General features: G+C 39.7%; 1 protein-coding gene across 3 annotated transcripts in view; it reads right to left on the minus strand.

Annotated features, from left to right (window-relative positions):
* Positions 1–87: 87 nt before the first annotated feature.
* The window catches only part of LOC129728809 (locomotion-related protein Hikaru genki), a 63,803-nt gene continuing 49,562 nt past the window's right edge, over positions 88–14,328 (minus strand). Inside the window, exons 3-12 of one of the 3 annotated variants that reach the window (XM_055687274.1) lie at positions 8,374–9,075; positions 7,882–8,076; positions 7,222–7,559; positions 7,002–7,164; positions 6,770–6,943; positions 6,384–6,518; positions 6,173–6,316; positions 1,893–2,102; positions 1,622–1,816; positions 88–1,211 (exon numbers count right to left, since the gene is read on the minus strand). In XM_055687274.1, coding sequence (XP_055543249.1) covers positions 997–1,211; positions 1,622–1,816; positions 1,893–2,102; positions 6,173–6,316; positions 6,384–6,518; positions 6,770–6,943; positions 7,002–7,164; positions 7,222–7,559; positions 7,882–8,076; positions 8,374–9,075 — 2,471 coding nt within the window. In that variant the 3' untranslated portion in view covers positions 88–996. Of the gene's footprint in view, positions 1,212–1,621; positions 1,817–1,892; positions 2,103–6,172; positions 6,317–6,383; positions 6,519–6,769; positions 6,944–7,001; positions 7,165–7,221; positions 7,560–7,881; positions 8,089–8,373; positions 9,076–14,328 lie in introns of all 3 variants that reach the window. The other 2 variants (XM_055687273.1, XM_055687275.1) reach the window with 2 other exon arrangements.

A 14,328-nucleotide genomic window follows, 5' to 3' on the forward strand; every position in this document is an offset into this window, starting at 1 on the left:
TATTTAACATGACTTAAGTTGAGATACTAAAATAATAAAAAAGTTTTTAAACCGGCATTCATTCGGACTAAATAAAAACAGCCGCTGTTAGGGTGTAATACACGTAATTTTATTCCATGCGGGTAAAGTTGACCTCGGTACAATAACAACCTTAATTATGTTTCCTTTTGGATATATTGGGTTCAAGGAATTCTGATAAACCTAAGCGAAGTTCAAAACTTGTATATGCTTCGTGTTGAGTTTAACTCACTTGTTTTTGTTTAATTTCAAGAGGATAAAAGTAAGATTGCCGTAAAAAGATCGGAGGATTTTTTGTTTGTTTCATATGTGATAATAATGTAAGCACAGATAACAGTTCAGTTCTGGAAATTACAAGTGGCTCTGTTGAAAATGTGAATATAATAAGATGTAAACGTTTCACCAGCGATTAATAGTTCGATCGTTGTGATCTAAGCGTTTTACATAGATTCGATAGACAAAGTGTGTATGAGTTTGTTTCATCCACTTCCAAGATATGATTGTTTATGATTAGTTTGATTATAGGGTTGGTAGATTGATAGATCGAAATAAATAATCATTCCATTGGATATATTCTCTTTGTTTGATTTGGAGCCGATATTTACAACAATACTATGTAGTTTCTCATCTTATTACCTATATATAATAACTGCATTACTACACTGTTACAGAAAGTAAATTCGTCAGAATAATTGCTTTCGGAGGCTTATATGAGTGATATCTACTAAGGTGTTCGTACGAAACATGACTAATTTGGTTTCAAATATGTATCGCGAATTTTCGCCTGCATACTACCGGGGTAAAACCGTTACAAGTTGTACTCTCACAAAACTGCAAACCATGGTTTTTTTTCTGTTAAAGACATTGTTGCCTAGTTTTTTCTCATGTCAAAACAAGAGACTTGTCCTGTATAAACTTCACTGTTATCACAATGTGGTACCTACTGAGGCTCGGCAACCATAATCCGTTCTAGTAAAGTTAAATTTCCTCGTAACTTCGACATTGTGGAACCGGTCCGGACCAGTCACCCTCGGGCGTGCAGCGAGGACGTTCCGGTGGGCCCCCGTTCACTCCATGCTCGACAAATCCGGGCCGGCACTGGACCGTCAGATAGTCTCCCGGATCGTAATGGAATTTGAGCGGTGCTATCAGCCCATTCGGTGGATCTCCGGGATATGGACATTGGGCCTTACCTGGCGAAACGAAAATCAGGCGATTATGGGTACGGATTGGACCGGAAAGCGTAATCCAATCGTGACACTAACTAGGTTCACACGCCGAGAGCTCGTTAAATGGTTAGCCATCGCGTGCCAAGCTGGGAACCAATCGGGGAGTTTGATTTTGAAATATTTCGGCTTAGATTCATGGTTTTGGTGGCCACGCGGCGCAAGCAAATAGTACAGTGTACGTACGAAGGGTTGATTTACACAATCAATGGTTTTCAATTATGGGTCACTTCTATACACAAATAGGAACTATCTGGAGTTGTGAATTAGTTTAGTTGTGTGCATTTGATTGGTATTTTTCATATATATTGTTTTGCTCACATTACAACAAGAAGACGAAGACAACAGCTAGGATGCGAAGGAAATGGTTTACTTACAAAATGGTGGCGGGTGCGACCAGAAGCCAGTTTCAGTGCACACTATTGACGCCTCCCCCACCAGTAGGTGCCCTTCGGTACAACTAAATGTTACTAGTGCTCCAACGGCATAACGACGCTGGCCAAACGTGTTCAATCCGCTTGTTCCGTCGATACGACCGTTGATCGGTACCAGGGGCTGGGGACATTGGATTGCTGAATAGACGGTAAAAATGAATAGACGGAATAAAAACAATTTACTTCAAACTATTGACGACAGATGAATTCTTACCTCGGCATCTTGGAATGGGGCCGCTCCAATGGCCGTTTGGTTCGCACTCGAGCCCAGGTGGACCACTCAAGCGATAGCCCCATGCACAACGGAATACGGCCCGACCCCAGGCGGATGTGTTTAGTTCTACCAGGCTGAGATGTGGATCCTCCAAGAACAGCGGAGGACATTGAATCGGGTGACAGTTCGGTGGAGGCGATGACCAATTTCCTGAGAAGTAAAAATGTTATTGATATTTCTGAGTAAGTTTTATTAAGAAAATAACCAGTTTGTTATCACTTTTTACTAGATGACCCGGCAAACTTCGCCCCTGTGGAGTCTGGCCTCTGAAATCATTCTTGCTCCGGAAATACCCATATTGGGTGATATACGGACAATTTGGTCTGTTTTCTAGAAACCGCAAGTCGCCATCTTAGATTTCAATATGGTCAATTTTTGGCTTTTGTGCATTATCTTGACCATTTGAAGCTGTTTTTCAGAAAAATTGGTTGAAATATGTGTTTCATTTGTGGTGAATCCATCCCCCGCATCCAGAGTAGGGAGGGCTGTCAAATCATCATAGAAACATTTCTTGTACTTGCAAATCCCCACATTCCAAATTTGATTCCATTTGCCTAATTGGTTCGGAAGTTATGTAGATATTTGTTTTCTGAGGAGGGAGGGGTATCAAACTACCCTAAAACATGTCTTGTCCCCCATGTCAAATTTGTTCCATTTGTTTGGTTAATTGTCGAGTTATATAGAAATTTGTGTTTCATTTGTATGGGATTATGTTTTTTTTATTTTTTCATTTACATCATTTCAGAGAGGTTGCAGTTATTTATTTTAAATTAACATGTACACTGAAGTCGCTTTTACGCGGGGGATACGTGCCGCGTAAAAAAAACCGCGTAAATTCCGGAATCCGCGTAAAAAAAACCGCGTAAATTCCGGAGTCCGCGTAAAAAAAACCATCGTTAATTTTGCATTCCGAGTGAAGGGAAACCGAAATCCGGGCAAAAAAAATACCGCGTAATTTCCGGAATCCGCGTAAAAAAAAACGCCTAAATTCCGGAATCCGCGTAAAAAAACAATCGTAAATTTTGCATTCCGAGTGAAGGGAAACCAAAATCCGGGCAGAAAAAATACCGCGCAAGTTCCGGAATCCGCGTAAAAAACCCGCATAAAAAACCGCGTAAAAAGTGTCCTTAGTGTACATGTAACATGTAACATGTAAGTACAGAAGAAGTTGAAATACGATGATTTTTAAACAACAAAAGATAAAAACTATAAAATATCAATTATTTATAGCTGATTTTCTTAATATTTTGTTGCATATCTTTTATGCTATTGCTACGCATCGCTGTGATCCAAACCTAAATTGTTCCTTATTTCGGATCCTGATGTAAAACAGTCGTTTGATCACGCGGACCATTCATGGACTAGTTTTCCTCGGACGACCGGAACGGGCAACCGTTTCATCCATTTCATTTTCTTTATATCGGTTCAGTAGGCGGGATACCACTGACTTGTGAATACCAAAAAGTTCACTTACTTCTTTGTGGGTACGTCCTTGTTGAATGAATTCAATTATTTTTGGTTTCAAGTCGTTACTGTACACAATACGTGACATTTCTATAGATAACTTTGCCCAATACTTCAGCAAATAATTAAAATTCCCGAATTCAACAATTTTTGATCATCTCATCAATTTTGAAAGTTAGGAACTGTGAAACAGTAGTAATTGTCCACGTAATAACCTATATCGACCACTTTGTTTACCAAATTTGCCAGTTGCTTAATTTATGTTGCACGAGTTTATTAATATTTTTGAACAGTGCTGCCAAGAAACTTTTCACAACGTGATTCTACAAAATGGTGTATAATTACTTGTTGCTAGAGTAACATATGGATTGAATAAATACTTGCAAAAGTGATTTCACTTCAAGCAATAATAAAAGTTATCTGTTGTACCACCCAGTTGCTTAACTTATGTCCGAAACTGTACTTGACTAGTTCTTGAGTTATGCATAAATTTGTGGTTTATTTATATGGAACCCCTCTCTTACAGAGGAAGAAGGGGCGTCGTACCACCATTGAAATCTATCCTACTCTCAGAAACTTCTACCTGCCGAATTAGGTTCTATTAGGTCTCGAGTTATGCAGAAATTTTTGTTTCATTTGTATGGGACCACTCCCAGAGGAGAAAAAAGGGGTGTCAAGTCAAAAACCATAGAAATATTTCTTGCTTCCAAAAACCTTCACATGCCAAATTTGGTCCCACTTTTTTATTAGTTCTTGAGTTATGCAGAAATCTGTGTTTCATTTTCATTGTAGCCCTCCCTTTCAGATTTTCATGGATTTACTTTCCCACGCACAGACGCAACTAGCCATGCAGTATCGATCACAGTAACCCATGAGTCATTAAATATTAATATTCAACTTTTTATTTCACAGTAAATCACGAATAACTTGAAATCACGTTATTTTAGAGCTATGCAGTCTTTCGCAAAGTTTTTCCCTATAAAAATTCCTATCTTTTGATGATATTCAGTTCTATCCCCATTAGGCTTGATACCCACTTTTATTGATTGAAAGTTAAAATGTAACTCCAAAGGATAAAATTTTTTTTTAGGAAAATAAATTGACGATAAACAATCCGAAACAAATATTTCTCTTATAGTTTGGGCCCTAAGATACCTGTAAAAAACATAAAAGGATTAGGTTACATGAGAAAATGAATAATTGGACATGTTTTTTGGATTCAACATAAGAAAACCAGATTTTTTCAAAAAAGTCACTGGGGCCAGTTGAAAACATTTTCTAGAGCTGCTGCTGAACAAAAGTTAGTTCATAACACCATTTCCTATCATATGGAGGGTGAGCCCCCGGGATTCTAAACTTGATGCAGTTTTGGGACACCCTAATGGACATATATGTCAGGTACCGATAGTCCGTGTACTGGTCTCGGAGCTGCAGGCCAGCGACAACGCCTAAATAAGATGGTCAAAACGATTTTCCCGGCAAATCGTGACGTGGCGGTGGTGCTGGACGCTAAGACCTGTCTCACTTTGGATGGCAACGACTGGCAGGGCACTTCGTGCTTTACTTTCCCCACGAAGAAATTGAGCTCCGAGGTGAAGTTCATTTCACACACCAAGTTCCCCAAGAAGGTGCTGCTGTGGCTGACATTCTTTTGCTCCGGACTGGTCGTTAACGTGGAAATTGCGTCATGCATCAAGAAATACTATAGGGACGAAGATGCGGTGTCGGCCCACTATTCGAGCGATCGTTAGAGGAGATGGAGCGGCTGACTATCGATGTAGTACTCAAGTTGGCGAACACAAGCCGCCCCCCCACCCCCAAGTTGGCAACGTCCCCAAATTGTGTCCCATCGAGGATTTCTGGACAAACCTGAAGCGTAAAATCTACTCCAACAATTTTTTCGCGAAAATTGAGGAGGAATTTATAAATATATCGAAGAAAGAACTCGAAAAGATACCTACACCAGTTAACAACAAAAACATGTTTAAAACATGTTCTGGTTAACTGCCGGAAGGCCGTTCTCAGGGCGTAGAATTTTTGCGAGGAATCTAGCATAATTACGTTCCATGGGATGTTAACAAATGAAATCTGTCTGTCTTAGTTAGTTTTTTACCACCATCCGAAATTTTTTTACCACCTTCCGAAAAAGTCAACTTTTAATCGCAAACGCTAATAACCTTTCTCGGCCCCAGAAACTCCAGCATATAAGTTTTCACGCCTATCCGATGATTTGTTCATGAGGTAAATCGTGATTTGCGGACTTTAACATATTTTCATTATATGAAATAATGTCTACCAATTAAAGCTGGTTACCGTTCCACTAATTCGCGAAATGGCGACACTAATTTTCGGTAGTTATTTCGCTTTTGAAGTGTTTTGCGAAGCTGTTAGCGTTACTAAAAATATAGGCTTCGAAACGCTAATCGTTAATTCTTTGAAAGACGTACGTGAAATATTAACATGAATAACCTAATTTTTGCTTGTGTAGACATCAAAGTTTCAGTCAGTCAAAGTAAACAAACAACATGGCCAAACCTGGGAACGTAGCATAACATCTCTCAAGCAACATGCCAAAAGCTACCTGTGCAATCGTAAAAAAACGAGAGAGATAATTTTTGCTGGTGGAGTATAAGAGAAACCTTTCTCACTCGTTTTGTTTACGTTTACACATACGACCTTTTGACATGTTTTATTTTTGGTCAGTGACATTCACAATTCGAAGTAAATTACACAAGGAAGCATAAAACGACTCTTACCTGAAGCCAAACAAGTCGCATTAGCCGTTCCCTGCAAGGTGTAACCAAGGGGACATCGGTACAAAGCTCGCTGTCCCAGTTTGATCCCTTCCAGTCGCAATGAAAGTGGTGGTTTCGGTTCCGAAAGAGCCGCACATTGTGATGCTAAAATGTCAGAAAAAAAATCACGATTACCTCTGTTAACTTCATAGCATTTCCGATCCCGACTTACTAGCAACAATAATCACTATGCTATTGGTTAACCCACGAGGAGATGCACAAGTGTACGTGCCCGAGTCTTGGCTTTGAATGTCCTTGATTGTTAACCGATAGCGGGATGCTTTCTCCTCCGGCACTGCCGACCAACCTACATTGAAAAAGTCAGGAATTGGGTTGAATTGATTAAATACAGTATCCCTGTCAGGCATATCTACTGAATATCACGGGACGATAAAGAAGGTACGCAGGTTCCGAAAAAAACACAAAAAAGAAAGGGAAATCACTTGGTAAGAGAATACTAGTTCTTAGTTCTGTGAGGCACTTCCATGTGACTGATATACGTTTTCTTGATGGATCTTTTGGATGAACTGCAAATTTAACAGCGTGTAATAATCATACCAGTCAGGTACTGTCGGAACCATCCAGTCCAGGTCCACTCGGGTGAGCCTCGTCGTCTTGGGTACATACAATCTAGATGAATAGTGCTGGTTGGCAGCACGGCTAGCACCCCGGATGGTTCATATGCGGCGGATCCTACGCCTACCTTGATTCGAATTGACGGTGGACTGTCATCTGAGATCATAATAAATATTCAAATTTGCTATTTGTAAATTAAACTGTCATGAATTACCGGAATAATTTGTTAGCAGAGTGGTTGGTACACATGAGGGCATTTTTGGAGCCCACAGACCGTTCGAGCAAAGTACCTTAGTTTCGCCGAGCAGTTTATACAAGCCAAGATCGCGACATCTGGCCTGAAGAGTATGTCCATGCGGTAGGTCCCATCCAGAAGTCTAGAAGTAAACAAACTTCGCAGATAAAACTAAACACATAATCAATTGGGAGTTTACCACGGAGACATTTTTATAGCTTAACAGCAAATGCGGAGGAATTTGATCCACAACGCAGCGCTTATATAAAGGCTCGAATTTTAATTGACCGTTTTCATCTACTTCGTGTTCGTTCATGGCACACAGAGGCCCTACCCAGTGCCCTTTGATGCACTGAATCTTGCAAAGTCGGTGCCCTCCTAGAGGTCCAACTTCACCTGGGAATCGCACTTCCATGACTTCCCTGAATTGATGCAATTCTGGACTTTCCTCGATTTCTTCGCTCTCCTTCTCCTCATCTGGACTCTCGCGGGAATCAGGTAAGGGCGGAACATAACTGCCATCCTCGTCGTACTGACCTGTTCAGAGGTATTCAAATACAGTTAGAACATTTGGAAAGAAACGACACTCTGAAGCGATTCGACAAGCTGAAGCGTAATGAAAGCGTCAAACGTTTTACAATTCACACCTAAGCGAAAAGAAGTCGCTGTTTAAAAACGGTAGAATCGGATCTAGTGTGTATATGTCAGATGAACGGAATACGGGTGATTTGCCCTACAGCTCGAAGCGTGGATACAGTGGACTGAGGATCTCCACTCTGCAGTGTAGCGCAGTAGCAGGTTTTTTTGGCGCGTTTAATGTGCGAAAGGTAATGAATCTCTATGTACTAGCATCGCTCACCTTTGTTGGCATTTCGACTGATACTCTTACTGCCACTATCGCTGCCCCCTTTCGGCCGACTGAGCGCACCGGTCGCCTTACCAGACTTACGCTTAACCCGTACCATGGACCCTTGGTCCTGACCGAGCTGGGCGCCCTCTGCGGTAACGCTCCCGTCACGCATTTTGTGGCCGTCTTGCTCCAAGTCCGAGATATCTAGATCATGTTCTTTTTTCAGTATTGGTTAAGTAAATACTCGCTTAGCTAAATATTTCCTGCCTCTTGTGCATCTAAATACAATCAATCTTTCCAAAAATCAGTCAATCCAGGTCGTTCAATTTGAATATGAAAAATTTTGAATTTCGGATAGTTTTCCAATTCAGAGCGCAAATCGGTACGTTAATCGGGATTGAGATTTAACACTTCTCTATCTACCGAAGCTCAACAACACACAAAACCAAAACATCTCTATGCTCAACTATAAAAGAAACCCGTTTTGAAAAATCCACCTACCTTGTTTATTGTGTCTGGTGATACTCTTACTTCCACTATCACCTCCACTTCCTTTGGCGCGACTCAACGCTCCTGTAGTTTTACCCGACTTTCTCTTAACTCTTGTCTTAGCACCGTGGACCTCAATTTGCTCCGTCTCCACCACATCTCCAATTTCATTCCGATCAACATATCGATCGCGCTCGTCAGCCTCTTGCTGATCTTCCTCATCTTCCTCCTCCAGCTGGTTACTATTCAGAAACACATTATCAAACACACTGTGATCACTATCATTCTCGTTGAATATGTTGTTGATCACAATAACCGGCGTCAGCTCCTGATGCAAGACATTCTCCTGCCCATCCTGCTGTCCAAAAGGTGACCTCCGGTAGCGCCGAACCGAGCGTCTCGCTGTTCGTTTAGCCCGTTTTTTGTTGTGATGCGAGGGAAAAGATGCCGCTGCCAAAGATTCCCTAGCTTCGGCGTTCTGTATTCCCATCTCCCACCAGAAAGGCGTATCATGGGAATCATGTAGGGCCACATTCTGACCGACCAGAGCAGCTGCCTTGCCGCCATCGACAAACTCCAACTCGGCAGTAGTGAAGTCCTGCGGTAAATTGACTTGTGTGGTTTCAAACGTAACAAAGGGCGCCTCGGTACTGGCGAAGGACTTCCGCTGGCGGGAGATTTTGAAATCCGGCGGTGGACATCCGGTAGTGGTTTCTGGAACGGTGATAAATAGCAGTTAATAATTAGGTTTATTTCACAAAAGTACAGAGAGGAGTTTAATAAAATGTTTTGAAAATCTGTACTTTTCCTGTAATATAATTATCGTGAGTAATGGTAGCCGTAAAAGAATTCAATAAAACCTCGCAATCATGGAAGAGCTTCCCACTTAATTCTTTGAGATATTCAGCAAATTATGAGATAGTTCAGAGAGTTTTCGAAGCTGTTGTTATTTAGAACATTAATTCTCTGCGGATGTCAACAGGTACTCTACTGTGCAAAATCAGTGGAGTAAAGTGATTACAATCAGATTGATAAGAGATTACTAAAATTTGACAAACTCTCATTTAGTTGAAGTATTGTTATGTCTCAGACAATTGATCTAAAATTCAGATTTCGAGTGTCGTTGATTAGCGGGATGCAAAAGATCACAAAAAAAGACTGTATACCTATAGACAGCACAAATACAAAATAGACTGAAACTACTTCCAACACTCATCAGCTTCCGAAAAGCAACAGGACAATCGAGATTCTTGGCAAAAGTTCCAAGAATCAGCAACTCTTAATGAAAGACAGTGTTGTTCATCATTACAATTGAGTTTGACGGTGAAATTTCTATATCAGACTTGCAGCAGAGAAGCAGAGTTGTCTCTATTTGAAGCCTTATGCACACAAATGCCCCCACCCTACACCAGCCAACATAGGGCTGCTACAGCCATTCCAGAACATATGCCCTATAAGGGGATTTCATCTGACAGCAGCAGCAGCTGCAAAAGCCGTAACATATGCGAACTTCTCCTCCGAGTCCCCGTCCCCAAGCGACAATGTAGTGTACTGTCTTTCAGTTTCAATAATGCTTCAGAGTAATTAGATTTACAACCTGATGAATAATGGGTCATGCCTTGTGCTGATGATGGTTAGCGCAGTTGCAACACAACCGGAAAGTGTGTAAATATGCGCATCAAATCTCGACATTTCAGAACCGTATAAGATAAATGCTTGCTCACAGCAGCAGCGACCGAAGCTGCGAGTGCATATTTCATAGCTTTACGGTGCGGTCTGCAGAAGACAAGAATATACCGCATTGGGTCTGGAGCTGAATAATTTTTACCGGAGAAAACCTCCCTTCTCATATTTCTTCTTAGATCAATAATAGATGCTCGAGAGAAAAGTTTTTTTTAATATGATTTACTGAAATCGGATTATTAAGGATGGTTTACATTTTAATGTTTCTAATTGCTCAATCCTTAAAGCTGACTTCAGGTTGTAATTTTTTTCTGCTTTTAATTTGTCATATTCACACCAAAACTAACTCAGCGTAATTCCTGCGAAACAAAATAGGAAACTAAAATTTCCAATATTAGAACCAAAGTAACCCGACACTGTAAACTTTGATAAAAGGGAAAAACTATTTTCCGGACCTTTTCAGAAAAAGCGTGCTTCGGTGTTTAACGCCATCGCATTCTATCGTCAAAGCTTGTTTGCGAAGTACAGTCTTCTCGTAGCTTGCACTCTTTACACAAGCGCTTTAGTGTGATTCAAGTTTTGTTATACTCTTGTACTGCATTCACAGTTGAAATAATTGCTTAAACGGATCAGCTGAACTTTGTCGAGTTTACAACTGAACAGCTGGGAACAATTGAAAGTCAACCGATTTTTCCTGCACCAGCATGATTTGCGTAGCAGCAAATTTGTTCGGAGTCGTATTTGAAGTGGGTATAATATGTGTCAGTTTATGTTTCGCAAACTAACCACAACCAAGGAGTTGAGGGAAACTTTGAGCATATCTGAACAGTGAGTTGATACAATGGGAAAGCGGAGATTTTACGACCAACTGGTTGACTGAATAAACGCTTAAGCAATCAGGAGGATAATGTCGAGATAAAAGATAATACTTAAGATTTGCTGATGTTTTGGAAAATAAGTCCCAAACAAGACGATAATTGTCGCTTCTGCAATACCCAAAGTGAAACCTTGTAACAATTGCTCTACAGTTCTGCTGTTATTAAATCTGGATTGCATCAGAGTAATTCCACAAAAAAACGGGCAACCTAAATTGGCAACCATTTTTGATTTGAGAGATACTTTGCACAGACATTCTTTTCGAAAAAACCTAAATTAATCCACCTAGCGGTCAGACTCAGCCTTTCTCATTCAAACTTATTATTTGTAAAAATAGATTCACATGAATGCTTAAATCCAAAAAGGTATATTCACTCTTTGGGTTCTAAAATATTGATGTTGTAATTAAAGTATAAAATATGAAATTTGACGTAATGTTAGTGCTTCAGAAATAGCGAAATATAAGAAATGACTCTTAATTTTGAACAATTTAATCACGAGCGATATCGGGAACGTTTAAATAGTACGATACCACATTTAAATCATGTTGAGGCCATATATATTGATCAAAGCAGCTATAGTGTTGAATAGTCTTTGAATTTCTTTTCTTTAAAAAAATTTTGAACAGTATATCAATTTTTTATGAAGTTTGTTATTTGTAAGTTTGAGAGATGACTCGTTTGTATGACACTAGTTATGTTCAAATAAGTCGTGTAATACTTGAGATAATAGACTTTCGTTGTTTTACAAATTAAAACATAACGGTTGCTTAAGTTTGATTACAATCAAATGAAAAGGGAACGTATGGGGGAGCTAAACTTTGAAACCACGTGTTCAATCATAATTCATCAGTATATCCCTCACTAGCCCGTTCATCTGATATCAATATTGTTCAGATCGGTTGTGTAGTTTCTAAGATAATGAAGTTTCGTGATTTTCACATTTCAATACATTACAGACGAAGTTACAGTCCGATTACAGCAAAGTTCAATAGGGTGTTATGAGGCAGCTAGACCTTTCATTTGACACTAATTTTGTAGAAATCGGTTCAACCATCTCTGAGAAAAGTGAGTGAGTTTATGTAGTCTTCGGAATATGTTCCATTTCATAGCTGGATTTCACATTTTTAAACATAACAGGAAAAGTAATAATCCGTTCGCAAAAAAAATCATTAGGGTCTTATGGGGCAACAAGACTTTCCATATGACACTGATGAGATTAAACAGTCTCCAGAACACGTTTCTTTCCATAACTTCTGAACCATATGTTCAATCTTCATAAAATTCCAAAGGTTGAGGGTTTTTAGGTAGCCCGTTCATTTGTTCAAATTGGTTGTGTAGTTTCTGAGATATTGATGTTTCGTGATTTTTACATTTTGATACATAACCTCTAAACTAGAAATCAGATTACAATAATATTCAATAAGGTCTTAAAGGGCAACTAGACCTTTCATTTGCAATTGATTTCATTGAAATCGATTCAGCCATCTCTGAGAAAATCGAGTGAGATTGGGAGAGCGTTACACACACACATGCAGAAAATGCTCAGCTCGTCGAACTGAGTCAAGTGGTATACGTAAGCTTAGGAGAATGACTGGAGAGCGACTGACGACTTTTCCCTCTCTTCACTCTGACAGCCTCATGCATGCGCTATTTGTGAGAGCTCATATACAGCTACAGCTTAAACAAGGCAAAGAAACGGTGTTGTGTTGCGTACGACAGCTCATTCTTGCGCATGTATTTTGTTCGTTCGGACATGACAGCCTAGTTTGCTCATTTTGAGGATGTCCTGTTCCTGTTGACAGCCTGCTGATCGGCTGCGGCTGTCGTCGACTTGCATTTTTTCGTTTCTCCTTTTTCACAGGCCGGTGGCATATTGAATACAAAGCAAACCGTTTCCATTGTTGATATTATTCCCCACGTAAGAAAAAACGTGCTTCGCACCATCTCTCTTTCATTCTTTCATCGGCCTTACTGTCGTGATCATAATCACCTGACATCCCGCTCGGATTCGTGTTGAAGGATGTCGGAAGATTATAGGCTGTCATTTACGATAGCTTGGAAATACCAACACACATATGAAGATGAAAAATAACAGTCCGTATGGAGTTGCATGTGTGCTGTCGTCAGTTGCTGTCGAACTGTTCACCGAACGTGTGGGGAGCAGTGAGAGCTGTGCAATACAATGAGAGCCGGATCAGTTGGAAATTTGCTGTCATTGTCTTGCAGACATTTTCATAACACTGGGTATTCGACTTTCGGCCCTTTTGAGCACTTTTATACCTTTAGTTTTTGCAGTGATTGCTATACCTTTCTAGGAGAAAGGCGAAAAGTGAAATGATAGAAATGACGTTTAATTTCAACTTCAATCCCGAGCAAGGCCGCAAACATTGAAATAGTACAATATTAAATTTAAATGATGTTGAGGCCACATATTTTGATCGTAGTTTTAAACAGTCTGCGGGTTTCGTTTCTTTCTATAACTTTCAAACCACATGTTTAAACATTATGAAATTCATTGTTTAAGGGTTTGAAAGCCAATTTATTTGAATTCAACTATGTTCATAGCTTCTGAGATATAAAAGCGTTTTTCACATTCTGACGCAGCGCCAAAACTAAAAGTTCGATCACAATGAAATTTAATAGCAACCTAAGCGGCAAATAGACCCTTAATTTGACACCAAGATAGAAAGAATCGGTCAGACCATCTCCGAGAAAAGTGAATGCGAAAGAAAGGTGCACACACACACGTACACACCCACGCACAAACACAAACACCTATACATGCATATATACAGAAAATGCTCGATTCGTCGAACTGAGTTCAGCAGTATATGACATTCGGCCATTTGAACCATTTTTCTACCTTTTAATTAGCCAGTGATCGTTAGGAGAAAGTCAATATATTTACTTTCATTTAATGAAAACACATAATTTATGTGATTTCACATTTTTATGAACAACGGACAAAGTTACAATCCGATTGCAGTGAAAATCAATAGCAACCGATGGGGCAACTAGACCTTTCATTTGACACTAGTTTTGTGAAAATCGGTTCAGCCATCACTGAGAAAAATGAGTGAGTTTAAACAACCTCAGGATAACTTTTCTTTACATAACTTTTAAACCATATGTTTAATCATAACGAAATTCAAAAGTTAAGGGTTTTGGGGACAGCCCAATCATTTGAAACCAATTTTATTGAAATCGGTTGTGCGGTTTCTGAGATATTGATGTTTCGTGATTTTTACATTTTGATACATAACCTCTAAACTAAAAATCCGATTACAATGAAATTCAATAGCAACCTATGGCGCAACTAGACCTTTCATTTGCATTTAATTTTATGAAAATCGGTCCAGCCATCTCTGAGAAAAGTCAGTGAGAAAAAAAAGTTGCACATACACAC

This window comes from Wyeomyia smithii, chromosome 3 (assembly GCF_029784165.1).
Source record: "Wyeomyia smithii strain HCP4-BCI-WySm-NY-G18 chromosome 3, ASM2978416v1, whole genome shotgun sequence".
NCBI classification, from domain to species: Eukaryota; Metazoa; Arthropoda; class Insecta; order Diptera; family Culicidae; genus Wyeomyia; species Wyeomyia smithii.